Below are 20,633 nucleotides of genomic sequence, written 5' to 3' on the forward strand. Positions count from 1 at the left end.
TTGTTCTACTTTCACATTGTAATTATAGGATAATCTAACATACTAATGGGCAGCACTTTGCTTATCTACTTTGTACCTCAAGATAATTTTATCTAAAACACCAGTTAAAGCTAAATGGCTACCTCTTCTCTGAGGGAAAATAAAACTAGTCTTTTATCTGACAGGTTAAAAAAGCCATGATTGCATGAAAATATAAATGTTGTGCACATCTTTTTAAAGAAATTCCTTAAAATTTTGAAATGCTTTGAATTTTGATTTTGTATTTTGAGGGTACCTCAAGTATAGAATGATCATGCTTTTTGTTTTGTAAAGCACAAATATATTTTAGATACTCCATAACATATCATTAAATATTTTTCCCACAGAGAGAAACGAACACTAAAACAGGAAAATATGAAAGGATGGGAGGAGAAAACACATTTGTCGCTAGAGAAAATAAAAACATAAGATTATTTTTAAGTATTTTCAATGTATTTGAAGTAATTAAAATCTGCAGTATCAGAATATGTATTCTTTGTTTTATGAAATTATTTGTAGCATTAAGTTTAATTTCTATTAAATTTTTAAATTTTTCTTGTTTTAAATCAAGTCTATATATTTAGATACATTAGACACTAAATATACTCTGCCCTGTTAAAATTTAATATACTGTATACATTTCTTTTAGAAACAAATTTTTATTCATAACTTATTTTCCCGACTGTAATGAACATGATTATTTGTTAAAGTCTGTGGACCAGGCATGATACAGGAATCAGCTGTCATTTCAATAAGTTAATGCCATCACTTAAGTAGAAGTCAATATCATCTTAGTCAGTGAAGCATTGTAAATGGTCTGATGGGTATATTACTGAACAAATGATCAGATTGTGGAACCTCAGAACTGCCTGGGTTTTCTCTTTAAGTGCTTGCCCTTTGTTTAGTCTGCTGAGTAATAAGCCACACTTTTAATTAAAAAACGTTTTTTAGCTCATTAATACATTTAGCCTACACTTTATTCAATAATAGTTTAAAGTAGCTTAAATGTCCTTCAGGGCTTATAAAAAAATTGTATAATACTTAACATAAAATAGGACAGCCTTTTCGATTCTTTGGTTAAACAAAAGCATATACAGTAAAGAACTTAATGGAGTTCAGATTATGCATTCTACTATTCATATATTGTTTTTATAGGCCATCTGTATAGGACCGGAAAACATGCAGATAATGTATCCAGCTATATTTGACCAGTTATTGGCATTTGTAGAATTTTCCTGTAAACCTCCACAGTATGGACAGCTAGAAACAAAACACATTGCAAATGCAAAATATAATCAGGTAATTTGCTATAAATTATATTTACTCTGTAAGATTTCATGGCTTATAAATATAGTCAGTTCCACTTAAGATGGACTTTGATTATCCCAGCAAATTTTCATTCACAAATAAACTTTCATATGTATGTTAACAGTTTAAGCTGAAAAGAAACACTATTTGGAAGACCTTTTCTGTGTTCCTTTTGTGTGTTTGTTTGTTTATTACTTTCTTTTCCCAAGTGGTTCTCCAGAAAGTTTGGCCTCGCATGTTACTCTTTCTTCGAAGTTCCTTTCTTTGTGTCCTCATCCCGCTCTAAAATGGCTTCTAAATCCCTAAGCCTAATCTTATCTAAAATAGATATCTGCAATACAAAATGAAGAAATCTGTGTGTACTAAATAAGTCTACTACTGGTGTGAAATTTAGTTGGATTTTACATAAAAGATTTTTATAGCCATAGTTGGCAAATTTTAACTTTGTTTTGGCTTAGGGGAAAAGTAAATTTCTGAATGCATGCACATGCTGATTTTGTTCACTCAACATAAAAATTATAATTTTACATGGTCCGAAACGTAGTTTTAATGTGTATTAACTTTTCTCATTCTATTTGTCTTGCAACACAATGGAATCACAATAGATCCAACTATTTGCACCGGTGAGTTAAATTTCCTAAAATTGTCCTAACCTATTGGCAACAAATAAAGTACATCTTTCCCAGTTTTTGATAGAATGCTCTATGTGCTTTTTCTGATAGTTTTAATTTTTGCCTGGCTGAAAATTATTCTTTCATGAAGTACATATCTCTTTGAAAACTTTGCACGTAATATAATCTGGCCTAAAACCAAGGCCTAAACTTTAAGACAAAGAAGCTTTCGCTTTGAAAACAATATGATTTCATTTAATCTCATTTTTATTTTAACTCTGTGAAAATATTACTTTCTAGGCGGAATGGGTAGCCTTGAATTATGTACCATTTGCTGAAAGGTCTTTAGAAGTAGTTGTGGATTTATACCAAAAAACAGCCTGTCACAAAGCAGTGGTGAATGAGAAAGTACTCCAGAATATTATTAAGGTATTTTTTTTTAATTTCCATACTTTCATTTAATAATGTCAGTATTATTGAAATTTCTCTTTAGGTAATAATATATTATCATATATTGAGATAAATGAAAAATATAATTTGTTATTATTTATAGTTACTCTTCTCCAACATTCATGGATATTATTTAGGAAGCCGTTTTTTTTTTTTTAATTAATTAATTTGTTTTTGGCTGTGTTGGGTCTTCCTTTCTGTGTGAGGGCTTTCTCTAGTTGCGGCGAGCAGGGGCCACTCTTCATCGCAGTGTGCGGGCCTCTCACTATCGTGGCCTCTCTTGTTGCGGAGCACAGGCTCCAGACACACAGGCTCAGTAGTTGTGGCTCACAGGCCCAGTTGCTCCGCAGCATGTGGGATCCTCCCAGACCAGGGCTCGAACCCGTGTCTCCTGCATTGGCAGGCGGATTCTCAACCACTGCACCACCAGGGAAGCCCAGGAAGCCGTTTTTTTTAAAACGAGAAGGTTTTTTTAATGAAAAATATTTTAAAGTAAGAGTGCAGTAGATTTTTTATGATTCTTAAATTTTGCCACATAAGACAATAAGCATCCTGTTTCTTAGGACAGGATGTGCTATGATTTTGGGGCAGATGAGCCTGAGAGTGTTTCTCATCTGTAAAAGAAGGGTAATACCAGTACAAATTTCATGTCTTAACCATTAAGAGATTCAATTGAGATATGGCATTTAATGATACTTGCCAAGTAGTGTTGAATGAAAAGTTAGGTTCCCCCTTCCCTCAATAGACAAGGAAATAACTGCCTAGGGAATCTTGGCAAGGATTAACAGAAGTAACATTTGAAGAAGGAGTACCAGCAAAAAGGGAGAAGGAGATGTAGATCAATTAAGCAATATAAAAGATCATGGTATATTTTTAAAGCAGTGTTGAGAAATCCCACGTAGGGAGGTGGCAGGGCCTGGAATAGGTCTGAAAAAGTGGCTATGGGTATTACAAGCCATCATAAGGCATCAGATTTTATTCTTTAACCATTGAAGGTTTGAACATGGAGGAGTGAAATGAAGCAGTTTGTATTTTTTAAGGAATTAAATAATCAGTTTTCTGTACTCCAGAACACTTCATTGATGCCACTTACTACATTGCATTCTGGTTAATTGGACAAGGCTCTTCCTTCCTCAGAAATTGTGAGCTTCGTGACAGCAAGAACTGAATTTTCCAGTTCCGTATACATTTACTGAGTATATACTATGTGCCAATCTCTGTATTAGTTGCTTAAATATTTTAAAAAATAAATGTATAAATCAAATATATTTGCTGTGCTTAATATTCCCTTGACATTGGTAAAATATTAATCTAGTAGTAAACCATACTTTTCATTTATCTAATCTTGAGTTATAACATGTTAATTCAGAGTGGCCGGTGTACAATTTAGTATTCTTTTGTTTGCATATGACAAAAATTCAGGCTCTGACTAGCTTTAACAATAAAGGGACAGGCTTAGTTGGAAAATTCAGAGATGGAGGGCTTTAGGATTGGTTGATCCAGTGGTTCAGTACTATCACCAAAAACCAAAATTTTTTTCCCTGTTCTGCTTTCCAAGGGGTTGACTACATCCTAACTATGTTTCTTCTCATAGTTGTAGGCTAATAAAGGGATTATATGTCAGTAGCAGGTGTGTGTTTATCAGATTCTGCTTAAATTACTAAAATTAAGTGAATCGGCTTTAGTCCCATGCCCAGTCTTGAATCAGTGATTATGGCCAGAGAAATGGAGTAGATTGATTGGCTTAATAAACTAATCATCTCTTTACCCTAATTTCCAACTGGATGTGGGGAGGGGAAAAAGATAAATAGATTCTGGGTAGGCTAATTATCTGTTAGTGGAGGCCCATTTCATGCTAATATGTAATGGTTCACATGTTCACTATGTGAGTATTCAGTAATCATTTGTGTGGAGGATGATGAAATCAGGTTTTATGTTCACTGCATAACATTAAAATATGAAAATGTATCTCATCTACTTTTTATCTTTCTCAGACTAGAATTTTTATATAAAAGCTGAATTTTCAGTCTAATGCACATTACCAAACGGTATGCTGAAACTATTTATTGATGGTGCTCTGGGGTAACTCACTGTGATAGTTTCGTCAGTCTAGTCTTCTAGTTGTTGGATAGTACTATGACCAGAGAAATTCATTCTGAACCACTGAATTAGTTCTTTAATGATTAACAGCAACCTGTCTCAGAAGTTGACCAATTAAAAAGTAAGTCTCAATATTTTAGTCACTAGACATAGTTCAGATGCTGTGCTGTGTTCTCAAGGGTTAATGATAAAATAAACCAAGTTCTTGAATTATCAACTTTTCTCAAATATTTGGAAAAGGAAAAAAATACATTAAAATGTTAGTGTAGAGTATAAAATTCAAAGAATTCTAAAGATAAAGTATAAGACTTCAAAGTAATGATACTCTAGGCCATGTTTACCTAACCATTAGTGAAAAAATATAAGCAGTATTGATCTCTCTTGGATGGGAGAAACCCATCAGTCAAATTATTTTCTGCCAGGAGAACTATGGCAGAATGCTCTAATTTTATAACGTCAAGTTGGAGAAGCTGCAAAATTGTAAGTTTCTTACTCTTAACTTTTCAGAAGACATCTCTATTTTTTATGATGCGAAACCGAGGTTCAAAAAGGTTATTATTCAATCCTTATTCAGGGTCATTGTTTATAAAATGGACATAGGACTTAAAAGTATATCTTTCTAGGGAATTCCCTGGCGGTCCAGTGGTTAGGACTCTGCGCTTTCAGTGCTGAGGGTGCGGGTTCTATCCCTGTTCGGGGAGCTAAGATCCCATATGCCTCAGGAAGTGGCCAAAAAAAAAAAGTATGCCTTTCTAGGCAGTATGATTTGAGGACCATGTCTGAGAATTGGTCTTTCTAGAAAATAACATCCTATTTAAAATGAAAATACCTATGTTATTATTTTTTGCTCTCAGCTATAGTTTTTTTTAAGTAATTAAAGCTGTGTGTGTTTGTTTTAATTAGTACTTATCTTAAACTGTCTTTATTTTCACAGACTCTTAGGGTTCCTCTCAGTTTGAAGTATTCCTGCCCTTCTGAAAGCACATGGAAACTAGCAGTATCTTCTCTCCTCAAAGTTCTTTCTATTGGGCTACCTGTTGCCCGGCAGCATGCTTCTTCTGGAAAATTTGACAGTATGTGGCCAGAACTAGCCAACACTTTTGAAGACTTTCTCTTTACTAAAAGGTCAGCTTATTCATTTTTACAGTTAAGACAGTCTTTCAAGAAGTACACATTATACCTGTAATTGCTCTAAAAACAGTATTTCTCATTATTCTTTAACAAAGTAATTGACTCTTAAGATTGCTAGATTGTATACAAAGAAGAAGTGGATTAGGCATTTATCCACTGGGTACATTATCTGTGAGCAGTGGAGATTTTTGCTCTTTACAGTGTTTTGGTTGTAAGACAGGGGTCTATATATGAGGTCACGTGAATGCATCATAATTAAGGAGCCATGGTTTTAACTCGATGAAGTTAAGAAGGTCCATTTTAAAAATCTGATGCCCATTTAGCATTACAAGAGAAAAACAACTTCCGAAAATGAGTTTTTTTAAGAATAAATAAGATCATTGGTAATAACGAACAGCTCTTTAAGATGTTTAAGTTTTGCAAAGAAGAATGTAATTTTCATTGTATACATTCCAACTGAGGGTGTATCTTAAGGATGCTATTTTGACCCCTCACTGAATGAGAATAGGGGAATTAGAATACGGAATTTTTTGAATGAGGAGTCTGCTGCAGTCTCTCTAGAGCTGTACTATCTAATACAGCAGTCACTAGCTACAATTAACTTAAATTTTTCATTAACTAAGTCACATTAATAACTCAGTTCTTCATTCTCACTAGCCACGTTTCAACATTGCCATGTGTGGCTAGTGGTTGCTCTAGTGGGTACTGCAGATCATTGAACATTCCCATCATCACAGGAAATTCTGTTTGGCAGCACTAATCTCAAATGTGCCATTTTACTAAAGATGGGCTTAACCAGTAATAGCTGTGATAGGTAGATAGTCTTCAGTACTCCTACAATCTAATTTTCCTTTGTGCTATAGTGGTGAAATTCTATGACAACAAAAGTTTTTCTATTTTTTTTTATCCATTAATCTTTTTTTTTTTTTTTTTTTTTTTTTTTTTTTGCGGTATGCGGGCCTCTCACTGTTGTGGCCTCTCCCGTTGCGGAGCACAGGCTCCGGATGCACAGGCTCAGTGGCCATGGCTCATAGGCCCAGCTGCTCCGCAGCATGTGGGATCTTCCCGGACCGGGGCACGAACCTGTGTCCCCTGCATCGGCAGGCAGACTCTGAACCACTGCGCCACCGGGGAAGCCCCATTAATCATTCTTTAAAACTATAGAAGGATGAATGTGTCATGCTCTGCTATTTAATCATTAAAAATTGTTAGTTTGAAACCATTTAAATTATAAATTTCATATACTTGAAGAAAAACCTACATTGGCATATCGATAATGATCAGATGAGTCTACACAGAATGATTTAGCTGAAGAGTTTCTATCTTTCTAATGTGGTTTAGTTATTAAGTAAAGAAAAGTTGTAGAGTGCAGAAGGTTAACTTACATTTTTCTCTGTAAAGGCTTATCTGATATTTCAGAATTGGAAGTAATGACATGTGATCGTAATTTCTGTTTCCATAACTGGTCAGACTTTGTTTTGCTTTCTTATATATTTCTCAACTCTAGAAATCTTATTAATACCAATGCAAGCATATTCTTTGTATTGAATATATGCAGGAAAATGATAGTGACTCACAAAGCATATCTAAGCAAATTCTGTTTTCATTTTTAAAATAACCCTGGGTATTTGAGTTCCTTTGTGGACCCTGTTGCCTATGTCGCTACGTTAATTTGTATGAAGCAAACAGATTTAGAAATTTAAACTTTTCTTTTTCTTTCTCAATTATCTGTCTGTATATGCATGTTGCCCTATTAATAAGTTGAATGAGCTTAGATCAGTTTTTTTTGAAATGAGTAAAACTTCTTTAAGAATTTCTTTTCCTATGACTGAGTCTTTCCACCGTCTTTCTTATTCTCAAGTTTCTTATTGAACATTCTTCATTTTCCAAGCTTTGTTCTTATTTTATTAAATTCAGTTTCTTAAGTACTTGCTTTGTGTACAGGAAAGTAGGTAGAGAAACAAAGGCCTAATAATAGGTAATTAACATTTTATGTAATTTTTGTATTCATGCAGTTGTAGTATAATTTCATTACAGTATTTTGCCTGTTGGAGGCCCTACTTACATTAAAGGTTTGAGTATATTGAGTATGTTGAAAAATCACACAGTTTAAGAAACAGTTAACATAGAGGATAAGAGCATTGACTCAGGAGCCAGATTACCTGGATTCAAATCCCAACTGTACAACTTTGTAACTGTGATATTTTGTACAAGTTATTTATGTTTCAGTGACTCATTTTCCTCATCTGCTAAATAGGAATAGTAATGCTACCTAACTCATAGGGTTATTGTGAGGATTAAATCATTTAAATGAATGCTTAAAATAGTTCCTGGAATGTAAGTGCTTCTATTAAAATGCTTGCTCCTACTGTTATCCTCATAATCATTATTTCTTTCACTTAAGAGAAACTGACATTATCCATATCCTTTACCGTGAAACAGCTATATTTTAAACTAAAAACTTAAAGACCAAAACTTTAAATAACTGGGACTAGGAAATTTACCCCTAAATTTGGGTTTTTTTTTAAATGGCTAGAAAAAAAATAAAGGTACTAAATTCTGGTACTAAGTAACACAGAATCAGTGTCTAAGTTGTGGTTATTCTAGTTACACATTTAAGCCTTCTACTACATGAAGTAATAGAAAGATACCCTGTATTGAGAGTCAGGAGACCTGTGGCCTACTGTTGACTCTGCCACCTACTTTCTGTTCACCTTGAACTGGTCATTTCCTCTCAGTTGGCATCATTGTCCTTAATTGTAAGACTAAATTAACTGATTTGACTAGTTGTAAAAGTCCACAATTATTTTATGTATTTTGACTTAATGTTTTAATCATTGTTTTTAATTGAATAGTTTACATTGATAAAGCCAATTTAGTTTTTATTTCATAGTCCAAAAATACCTTAAGGCTCAAAGTGAAAGCTTTTATTAGTTAGTTGATGATAAAAATGCAGTGCTCACTAAGAGAACTTAAAAACCATGCACACTTTCACAGTTTCATGAGAAGATTTTGCCTTTGTTTTTGTTTTCCAAATAATTGATTGCTTTGGAAAATCACAAACTGTTAGATTTTAAATTTTATTTTATGGCACATATACACAATGTTCTATAATTGAAATCTATCAGTAGTAGTATTTGAACAGTAGGAAGAGTGTTTGGAATAGCATGACTTAGGTTTTTAGATAATATGAATATTTGAGTATCTTTTATATTGGAACATTTATAAGTTTTTTAACCTAATTACTGATACTCAAAGACTGTGTGAATAACCATACCTTTCTCTGTGATGTTTCCCAACTGTTTATGGTCTGCAAGCTGCTTTCATACAGTAACAGCAACAGTACAGTAACAAAGAAAACAAATAAAACCAAAATCAACTAGAAGAAACAAGAGGCTTTGGACATCACTGAGGACTATCATAAGTGAATGAATTGTTTAAATGAGTGAAAGAAAAACAATTAAAAATGAGCAACATAAGGACTGTAACCTGGTGGACACTTAAAGTCTGTTAGGAATTCATTCAGCCACCCTTTGAGTACCAAAACATGGTACTTGTCCTCTAGGAGACACGTGGGCTAGTGGGAATTGATACAATTAATAGTCTGTTGACCTTCAGTTAAAAATCACTAAGTACTACCCAAAAGAATTGAAATGAAACGTGTTCACACAAAAACTTGTACAGTAATGTTTGTAGCAGCATTATAACAGCCAAAAAATGAAAACAATCCAAATGTTCAACTGATGAATGGATAAATTAAATGTGATATGTACATCCAAACAGTGGAATATTCAGCCATAAAAAGGAATGAAATACTGATGCATGTTACAACATAGATGAATCTTGAAATTATTATGCTAAGTGAAAGAACCCAGACACAAAAGGCCATATATTATATGGTCTCATTTATGTGATATATCCAGAATAGGCAAATCAGTAGAGATAGAAAATAGATTAATGGTTATCAGAGTTGGGAGGAGGGTAGAATGGGGAGTGACTACTAATGGATACAGAGTTTCTTTTGGAGGTGATGAAAATGTTCTAGAAGTAAAAGAGGTGACCATTGCACAACTTTGTGAACATACTAAAAAGCTGAATTGTGCAATTTAAAAGGGTGAATTTTATGGTGTATGAATTATATCTCAAAAAATAATTTTAATGTACCATTCAGAGAGAACTGATGAAAAATACACATAATACTTTATCAGTTTGAAGCCTCTTTTCTTTCATGAAAAAAATTTTTTTTAATTACTAACTACTGTACTCCTCAAGCTTAGAGACTATACGGATCTTATATGGCCCATTTGTACCTGCAGTATTGACTATCTCCCTTTATAATTGATAGGTAAATTCTGTTAATCATCTGTGTTTTTAAAAGCTCGACCAATGTTTTTTGATATGCTCACAGTATCTAGAAAGGATACTAACTATAAATTAAAATAAATAAACATTAGTGTGAGTTCTGAGATCAGAAGATTCAACCTGTGCACAATTGAATAAATTCCTGATTTTATTGATCATTAGGATTAGGAGGAGTGAACCTTTCAGCTTTGTATGCTACTCTCTTCCCTCATTATAAGATATTTTAAAACTACAGTTCAGGGGCTTCCCTGGTGGCTCACTGGTTAAGAATCTGCCTGCCAATGCAGAGGACACAGGTTTGAGCCCTGGTCCAGGAAGATTCCACAGGCCGCGGAGCAACTAAGCCTGTGCGCCACAGCTACTGAGCCTGCGCTCTAGAGCCTGTGAGCCACAACTACTGAAGCTCGTGCACCTAGAGCCTGTGCTCCGCAACAAGAGAAGCCACTGAAATGAGAAGCCCTCGCACTGCAATGAAGAGTAGCCCCACCCCCGCCACAACTAGAGAAAGCCCACGTGCAGCAACAAAGACCCAGTGCAGCCAAAAATGAACAAATAAATAAATGAAATCTATTTAAAAAATTGGAAGTCTCAAAAAAAAAAATAAGGTTCAGGGTTTCTGATATGTGATCCCAATAATATTAATACTGTATGTTCCTGATAAGCTTTTTTTTATTAGTACAATAGTTAGCCAGTTGGTATTTGTCTGTGTGTGTGTGTGTATTTTAATACCTGTGGTTAGATAAACCAAATAATACCAAATAGAGCAAAAATAGCTCTAGATACAAAACTCTATACTGTACCTCTAAATCTAAATATGATAATACTGTTTTTACATTTATAACTTTTATAAAAGAAAAGAACTTAGACTCAAATATCATATAAATCTAGGTTCAAATTGTGGCCTTGTCATTTATTTACGATGTGTTCTTGGTCATATTACTAGCGATTCGAACCTTCAGTTTCCTCTTCTGTCAATTACATGATAATACATGTGGTTACTGTGGAACATAGGAGATAATGTAAATAAAGCTCATAATACAGTGGCTGGCTCTCTAATTTTTGCTGTCATTATTATTGTTATAATCATTACCATCCTATTCTCAGCTGTTTTTAAGTGCTTAATATTTCATTGTTTCATAAGTTTAATAGAACTATACTGCTCATTCTTATTCAGAGCCACAGGGTCTAGAATTAGCTTTGGTTCCCTCGGAACTGTTGATTTATTCTGATCTTGTTGGAACACTGTTCTGTTTTAGAAAGTCTGAATCAGTCCACTTCTTTCCAGATGTTCTCTATCTTTTACTGTAAAGATATTTAGTATATTGTATTTATTACAAATTAATGCGCAGTGGGCTGTTGCTGAATGAATAATTCAGCATCTTGACCAAGGCTCTTTTAACTTTCTCTGAAATTACTGGCAATATAAGTGAATTCAGTTTTTGTCACAATGGTAATTTTTGCTGTAACTCCAGATGATAGTATCTTTACTTTTCTTCGTTTTTCATTCATAGTATTAAAAGAAGTTTTGTTCTACGGGTTTTATTTAGTTCAAGATTGGACTAATTATTTTTGTAGCTAGAATTTCATGTTTGTAATTAGCTTAGTCATTTATACTAATTAATTAAAAATACTGTTCTTTTAAATAACTGATAATGTTCTAACTTGGGTGAGAAAATACATTTTTTTGATACTCGAATTCTGTTTATTTTCTGTTTGTATTTTAAGGAGATATTTTACCTTTAAAAATCAAGTCTTTTATTTATTTTTCTTTTAGCATACCTCCAGATAACCTCTCTATTCAAGAATTTCAAAGAAATGAAAGTATTGATGTTGAGGTGAGGAAGCTATTTAAAACATTTTCCTGTGACCATTTATGAAAACCAAATAGTAGAAATGTTGAAACTGTAAAATTGCTTAAAAAAAAAAAAAAAGTAAAGTGATAGGTTGAGCTTGAACCTAAAAGCATTAAAACACAAAGGTTAAAGTTTAATTTTTAAAGCACTGACATTTAAAAAATTAATTTCTTATATTTGTTAGCTTTGTGCTGTGTGCGTGTTGTCCAGATACTTAGCTGTGTCCATTTAATAATTTTAAAAAACAGTTGGTTTAGTAAAATAAATCCATCAGTCCGTGAGCATGTATTTGAGAGCATACTTTATAGTTTGACAAATCAGATATTTGTATTTAAATTAATCAATAAGTTGCTCAGATTTTTTATTTTTAACCAGACGTAGAAGCAAATAATGAATGTTTTTTTAAAGAATATATTTTGCTGATTATAACTGGAATTTAAAGAAGTAGTTTTTGGTTATGGATTTTTTTTGTTGGGGGGGGTTATTTTTTCCCTTTAAGTGGGACAAGGGAACTTTTAAATAAAGCAAATCAAATAAATTACATAGAAAGCATAGGCATCCTATCGATATATAGATGCAAAATATTGCCTTTTGTCCCATTGCCATGTTAACTCTTGAAAACTCTCCTCAAACTTTTCTTCTTTCTCTTCAAAAGGCAAAATAACACATTGTATGTTAGAAATAAACTATTTAACAAAAATGAATATAACTTCTTAATGGCGCATTTTTATGGTTCTAAAAGGAGATTTAAATCATGTTCTTAACCCTGTTTTATTCTAACATGGATACATTTCATATGCTGATTTTTTTCTCCAGAGCGCTCTTTGCATTTATCATGTTGCAGATCAAAATTTATTGAAGTTTTTGTATAGTAAACAGTTTATAGTATTGACTATTTTGTAATAAAGTTATTTACTAAGACAGATGAGGGAAACAGACTTATTATCCTGCATATTAACATTAAAATGGTTGTATACTTCTATTAAGAAAGATTCTTTAACTGATTTTCTTTTAAAATAAAATTTAAATTTTACTCTAGAAATTATCATTTGAGGTAGTCTCTTTCAAGAAAAAAAATACCTTTGAATTTGCATCTTTTGTTTTAGGTAGTTCAGCTTATCAGCACTGAGATACTACCTTATGCCAATTTTATTCCTAAGGAATTTGTTGGTCAGATAATGACTATGCTTAATAAGGGATCAATACATTCTCAGTCATCTTCATTTACAGGTATGTTATTTCAATATTTATTTTTTTTAATGTTAATAAGTATTGAAGCACTTTTGAAGAAGCTGACTTCTACTAGAAATGTTTACTCCTACAATTGTGGTAAATGTAAACAGGAGAATGGTTAAGAATGTGATATAGAATATTAAGCTTTATGAGGGGAAAACGTGGTAAATATTCTGTGATGAATTAAATTGCAAAGCACTTATGGAATCCACCTAAATCATTGCAGGCTGACATAAATCACCAGTTTTGTGAAGTCATGGATTATTGGGAGGTAATGAATGTGTATTCTGCCACTTAGTAGTTGGTTAAGTGTGGTTTGTTTTTTTGTTTTTTTTGTTTTGCGGTATGTGGGCCTCTCACTGCTGTGGCCTCTCCCGTTGCGGAGCACAGGCTCCAGACGCGCAGGCCCAGCAGCCATGGCTCTCGTGGCCAGCCGCTCCGCGGCATGTGGGATCTTCCCGGACCAGGACACGAATCCGTGTTCCTTGCATCGGCAGGCGGACTCTCAACCACTGCGCCACCAGGGAAGCCCCCTAAGTGTCAGTTTTGTCATCTGTAAAATAAAGATATTAATACCAACCTCTCAGGACTATAATTGCAGAGCTAGTTCATTAAAAAAAAAAAATCCTTAACATTTGTTAGAACTAAGATTTAGTGAATGACCACAACGTGCAGGGTATTATGCTAGAATATTAATCTCATCCCTCACAACATTTCTGTGAGGATAGGTTCTACTGTATTACAGAGGGGAAATGGGTTTAGAAAAGGTTGAAAATAATTGCCCACAGTCTTAAGGCTGGAGACCAAAGTTCATCCTTAAAAAGAACCACATGCTTCTTTTGATGTACCATATTGGGAGATGAGATGTAAGTCGGTTTTTGCTATTATTTCTTTTTTTTAAACCTATGCTCAAGTGTTAAATGTAATTGTGGCACCATAATGTGATTTTTTTGGTGAGATAATTAAAAAGTTCTAAATTTGTGCCATGCATATCCTTAGTCCCCAGAATTTACTGGAGCTGTGACTAAATTCTACTAAACTGTGGTAAACACTTTAAAGAGCATTTCTATGTACAGTTTGACCACTAGATACTGCTTACTTCACAAACTGGTTCTTTTTCCTAGCCCAGACAGTTTTTAAAATTAATCTGGTAAAGTACAGGTTTGAAAACATTAGCACCTCAGAGAAAAAATTTTGAAGTCCATTTATCTTAATTTAGTCAACATTTTATTAAGAATATTTAAAAATTATAGATAAATTTTTTATAAAATACATTTTAAGAACCATGTTTATAATTATATGTAAATATTCTAAGCTAAATAAGGATTACCAAGTTACCATGTATACTTTTCTAGCAGTTTTCTGATGATACCTCTTGCCATTTAATATTAAATGTACCAAGATAAAGAAGGTACATGTATGTTTTTCCAGTGACTTGACCATTGGACACAAATTTCTCAGCTTTAACTTGGACTTTTCTTTAAACATATACATACAGAGTCTTTCCTGCTAATAAACAAGACCAAGCTATAAACACAGAGGTTCCAGTGATTATTTTTGGTCCCCTGCTCTTAAGTATGATTTGACAGCCACAGCTCACAGACGTTTGAGGAAATCTTCCAACACAAAAGAGAAAGACCAAAACAAATGAAGACAGGGTGAAAGAAACTGGTAGGAAAGAGATAAAATGCAGAGCCATAGAAAACATTTATTTAAAAAAATATATAATTAGGATGCTTAAGGAGATAAAAGATTTTACATTCATGAAACAAGAAAAATGATATTAAAATGGAACAATCAGAACATGAAAGAGCTCAAAGAAGCTCAAAATATGATAGCTGAAATATGTTCAATGGAGGGTTGGAAGAAAACATTAAGAAAATATAACCCAGAAGTAGAGCAAAGACAAACAAGTGGACAGTATGAGAAGAAAGAAATAAAATGGATCCGAGGGATCTAACATCCGACAATAGGTCTTCCAGAAAGAGAGAATAGAGAAAAGCTAGGAGAGGAAATTATCAAAGAAACAAACTGAAGATACAAATCTGCAGATTAAAAGCGGTCTCTCAGTACCCAGAATAGTGAAAGAAAAAAGACTCACAATAAGACATGTCATCATGAAATACCAGAATAATAGAAATAAAGAGAAGATGCTAAAAGATTGCAAAAAGAAAAGAAAAAAGTTCAAACACAAAAGAGTTGTATCAAAAGGACATTGCAATTCTCAGCAACACTGGATGCTCAGAGACATTGAGGCTATGGTTTCATAGTCATAAATGGAAAAGATTTTTAACATGGCGTTTTATACCTAGGCCCACTGTTGGCCAAGTGAGGAGTGTAGAATGGTAATTCTCAAATGTCAGTGTGCATTATCCTCACCTGGAGTGAAGTCATTGCTGGACTGTAACCCCAGAGTTTCTGATTCAGTAGGTCTGGGGTGAGGCATGAGAATTTGCATTTCTAACAAGTTCTCTGGTGGTGCTAATGCTGCTAGGAACCACACTTTGAGTACCACAGTAAAATGACATTTTCAGAAATGTAAGGTCTCAAAATTTTTACTTCCCATTCACTTTCTCAGGTACTACAGAATATGCCCTGTGAAAACAAAGGAGTAAATCAAAAAAAGGGAAAGCATGAGGTCTAGAAAGTAAGATATAACACAAGAGAGGAAAAAAACAACTCACAGGGTGAGGCCAAAGACTAGTTCCAGGATATAACTGGACAGGATGTCCAGAGAGCAACTAGTCCAGACTGGAGCAGAGGTCAGGGTCCAGGGAAGATGTTGCCAAGAGAAAAAAAGAAACAGACAGACAAACGGATTATTCCAAGTTTGACCATGTAGAAGATTGTTGAGAGGTACTCTAGTGCTGTAGAAGTGCATAAAAAGACCAAGACAAGACAAATGTTGAAGTGATGAGAGTGGATAGTCTTGCCTTGTTTTTTGACCTTGCAAGGAGGAAAACTGTTTCTGTGTGTGTGTGTGTGTGTGTGTGTGTGTGTGTGCACGTGCGTGTGTGTGTATGGTATAAGTTTTTCATAGATGCTCTTTATCAGTTAAGGAATTTCCTTCTATTCCTAGTTTGCTAAGAATTGTGTCATTAAGGTGTATTTATTTAACCTTGTATTAACCATCAAACATTGTTAATTCTACAGAAGCAGAGATTGATATTCGTTTGAGAGAAGAATTTTCTAAAATGTGTTTTGAAACACTGCTCCAGTTTTCCTTCAGCAATAAAGTCACAACACCTCAAGAAGGCTACATCTCACGGATGGCACTCTCAGTGCTTCTAAAGAGGTCTCAAGATGTACTACATCGTTATATAGAGGATGAAAGATTAAGTGGTAAATGCCCTCTTCCAAGGTATATGTATATATGTATTTTTTTAATTAAAGAAGGAAATACACTGTCATAGTTATTAATACTTTTAAAAAGCTCTGGAAATCAAGTGTTTTCATAAGTGATCCGAACTTAACCTGAGGCTGTTTATAATTTTATTTATCCCATACAGTGTAAATATTCATAAGTTTTGCTGCAGATATATTACTGTGTTTTATTATGGGGTGCTTTTTCATACTGCTCATGGAGGTTAAGTAATATATGGTATATATACCAAATTACTTATTTTAATTCGAAAAAAATTGAATTCTAAAATATATCTTCTCAAGGATTTCTGGGTAAGGACTTGTGGATCTGTATGAACACATGATCGTGAATCTCTCTAGAGAGAAAATAATAGATAAATCATACTTTATGAACTTCCTAATTTGTTTTACAGTTATTTCTAGGTTTCTCTGTAAGTCATCTAGCCATATCTTAGATCTTCTTTTCATCTAATTTGCTTAATTAAGCCCTTGTACCTAAACTGATTTGCTTCTCATGTAGTCATGCCATGCCAGTTGAAGGGGATCTAGGTCTTTCTGCTAAGCTAATCAAAGTTGGGGTATATATCAGAATTCATCAAAAAATACAATCATAAATTGCAGTTATGTTGCCAATCTATTTTTTTTTTTGCGGTACGCGGGCCTCTCACTGTTGTGGCCTCTCCCATTGCGGAGCACAGGCTCCAGATGCGTAGGCTTAGTGGCCATGGCTCTCGGGCCCAGCCGCTCCGCGGCATGTGGGATCTTCCCAGACCGGGGCACGAACCCGTGTCCCCTGCATCGGCAGGCGGACTCTCAACCACTGTGCCACCAGGGAAGCCCCTCCAATCTATTTTTTAATGTGTAAGTTAGAGGTTAAGGCAAAGCAAATGAAGCAAACAGAAAATAATATTGGAAGACAAAGTTATCAAAGTCAGGAAAGAGTTAGGAAAATCATTCCAGGTCCCATCTCATAAGGCAGTAAATCAGTAACCCTAAGTCTTTGTTTACATTCTTATTTACTTAGAATAAATCTCCAGAGTTGGGATTGACCTGTCAAAAGATATAGACATTTTAAAAGGTTTTGATATATATTAAAAATTGCCTGTTAGAGACTTCTATCAGTTTATATTCTCCCAGGAGTATATGACTGTCTTTTCCCTCAATTTTTAGCAGTTTAAAATTATTTGCCATTTTATCACTTATTTTTTCTTTTTAAAAATGTGATGAATGAAGAAATATCCACATAGTAGTTTGCTTTTTTTAAATTTTTCTTTTCTTTTTTTAATTACCAATGCTTATTTGCCATTTGTATTTCTACTTCTAGCATCCACTGTATTTTGAATTTCTAGAACATAAATTATACCTCCTAGTGGATTTTATACAAAAACATCCCAAAGACATGTTAATAATTTGGTTATTGTCATGACTGAAAATTGATTTATTAAAATTGACCGCTGAAGCATACTTGGAAAAGCAGTAATGGAGTTGCCTTGATTGGAATATTTTTATTGGAGTATAAGATATTATTCGATTTCAGAAAGCAGCTTTCCTTCATTTTTTGTGTTTTAAGTGTTTATTGCTTTAAATTGAGTCTTATTTATAGTTGTTATATTGTATCATCCTGTGTTTGATGCAGTATTACTGCATTATTTTCTAAAAAGCTACACTGCAACACAATAAAATATTTGTATACTTACAAAGGGAGGCTTGAAATAGTACCCTGTCATAGTATTAGGAAAATCTTATCTGTTGAGTGATAACACAGATTCATACCAGGAGTAGGGTGTGGGGGAGGACTATAGAGCAGAAGAGATATATTTCTGCAAGGAGAAAGAAAGAAATCAAACTACTCTTGTTGGTCCTTTACTTCAAGTTTATTCTTCATTGCTAATGTCTCCAAACAGTGTCACCTTGGGGTTGATTTTGAGCATATTTCTTATTTGTTGTTTTAGAAAGTTAAATAAGTACTATTGTGATTTTAAAGATACTTTTCACAGCATGATAAAATATGTGAAGGGGGTAATAGTGATCTTTATTTCCCTTTAAGCTTTGGCAAATCTCTTTTAGTACTAATAAGTTAAAAAAAAAAAAAGAACTGCTGTAGAAGTTTTAAAAGCACATCTTGTACAGTGTTTTAATTTGAAGTAGTTCTATGAAATACCTTACTAATAAATTTAGATTTGCATGAGTAGATTGCCTCCCCCATTTTAATGTTGATAACTTAGAATAACTATAAATCTTAATTGCACACTGAAGTACATGTTAATGAAATGATTTTCTTTTATAAGAATTTAAAACTAATATTAACTTTGCATTGTTTCGTGTTTAATGTTTTCCAGAGTATGTCTATTTGTATAACTTAGTACAAAACACACATGGCATATCTTGAAATCTTGATGGAAATAATTTCCCATCTTTTTTTTAGGCAACAAGTAACAGAAATCATATTTGTCTTAAAAGCAGTCAGTACTCTCATTGATTCACTTAAGAAAACTCAGCCTGAGAATGGTAAGTGCTTGGAAACTCAGTTATTCTAAATTTATAACATTTATGTTCTATTTGTGTTGTATTTTTATACTACTATTAAGTTAACTGAGTTTTAGGAACATAACAGCTATAAGACATTTTTCTCCAGGCCTTATGACAACAAAGCAGCAAGTCCATTAGGATGTCAATTAAGTAAAATTACTTTGTAATGTTTTCTTTATTTTAAGCAAATTTTGCTGACTTTTTTCCCCCCAGCTTTGAGATGTAGTTGACATACAACCGTGTATAAGTTGAAGGTATACAACTTGTTGATTTGATACTTTTTTATATTGCAATATGTTTACCATGGAAGTGTTAGCTAACACCTCCATCATGTCACACAATTACCATTCCTTGTCTGTGCTGAGAACATTTAAAGATCTACTCTCTTAGCAACTTGCAAGTATATAACACAGTATTATTAACTGTAATCACCATGCTGTATACTGAATCCCTGGAATTTATTCATCTTATACCTGGAAGTTTGTACCCCTTGACCAACATCTACCCATTTCCCTGACCCTCCCAGAATTGGCAACCACCATTCTACCCTCTGTTTCTAGGAGTTCAGCTTTTTTAGATTCCACATATAAGCGATATCATAATATAGTATTTGTCTTTCTCTATGTGACATCTCACTTAACATAATGCCCTCAGGTCTATCCCATTGTCTCAAAAGGCAGGATTTTCCTCTTTCTCACGGATGAATAATATTTTGTTGTGTGTGTGTGTATATGTGTGTTTACAAATACATATAAATATACATATACACATGTAGCACATCATTATCCATTCATCCATTGATGGACACTTAGGTTGTTTCTATGTCTTGGCTATTGTGAGTAATGCTACAATGAACATTGGGAGTGCGGTTATCTCTTTGAGATCCTGTTTCCTTTTTCTTTGGACATATGCCTAGAAGTGGAGTTGCTGGATCATATGGTAGTTATATTTTTAATTTTTTGAGGAAATGCTATACAGTTTTTCATGGTGGTTGTACTAAATTACATTCCCATGCACAGGGCACAAGGCTTCCCTTTTCTCCACATCCTTGCTAACACTTAATATTTCTTCTTTTTTTGATGACACCATTCAAACAGGTTTGAAGTGATACCTCCTTGTGGTTTATTATTATTTTATTTATCAAGTACGATTGGTTTATAACATTATATGTTTCACGTGTACAACATTATATTTTTACTTGTGTATATACTACACTACTGTGCTCACCACCAAAAGTTTAGTTTTTATCCATCACCATACAGGTGTCCCCCTTTATCCATTTCACCCTCCCCCATCTCCCTTCCCTTCTGGTAACCACTACTCTGTTCTCTGTATCTATGTGTTTGTTTTTATTTGGTTTGGTTTGTTTATTATTTTTTTAAAAAATATTCCACATATGGGTGAAATCATACAGTATTTGTCTTTCTCCATCTGACTTATTTTGCTTAGCATAATACCCTCAAGTTCCATCATGCTGTTGCAAATGGCAAGATTTCCTTCTTTTTTATGGCGGAGTAGTAGTATCCCATTGTATATATATGTATATATGTGTGTGTGTGTGTGTGTGTGTATAGAGCATTGTCTTTAGCCATTAATCCGTTGGTGTTTCCATTTCTTGGCTATTGTAAATAATGCTATGATGACCATGGGATGCATGTATCTTTTCAGATTAGTA

The 20,633-nt window shown here is 33.7% G+C and overlaps 1 protein-coding gene across 3 annotated transcripts in view; it reads left to right on the forward strand.

Annotated features, from left to right (window-relative positions):
* Positions 1-20,633, forward strand: part of MON2 (MON2 homolog, regulator of endosome-to-Golgi trafficking) — a 124,061-nt gene that overhangs the window by 88,673 nt on the left and 14,755 nt on the right. For 2 of the 3 annotated variants that reach the window (XM_082849675.1, XM_082849673.1), the window contains 7 exons: positions 1,174-1,317; positions 2,238-2,366; positions 5,422-5,612; positions 11,755-11,815; positions 12,940-13,063; positions 16,220-16,427; positions 18,855-18,937. In XM_082849675.1, the coding sequence (XP_082705801.1) occupies positions 1,174-1,317; positions 2,238-2,366; positions 5,422-5,612; positions 11,755-11,815; positions 12,940-13,063; positions 16,220-16,427; positions 18,855-18,937 (940 nt within the window). Of the gene's footprint in view, positions 1-1,173; positions 1,318-1,931; positions 1,950-2,237; positions 2,367-5,421; positions 5,613-11,754; positions 11,816-12,939; positions 13,064-16,219; positions 16,428-18,854; positions 18,938-20,633 lie in introns of all 3 variants that reach the window. The other variant, XM_082849674.1, reaches the window with a different exon arrangement.

The sequence above is a fragment of the Leucopleurus acutus genome (genome assembly GCF_964270905.1).
Source record: "Leucopleurus acutus genome assembly, chromosome: 11".
Classification (NCBI taxonomy): domain Eukaryota; kingdom Metazoa; phylum Chordata; class Mammalia; order Artiodactyla; family Delphinidae; genus Leucopleurus; species Leucopleurus acutus.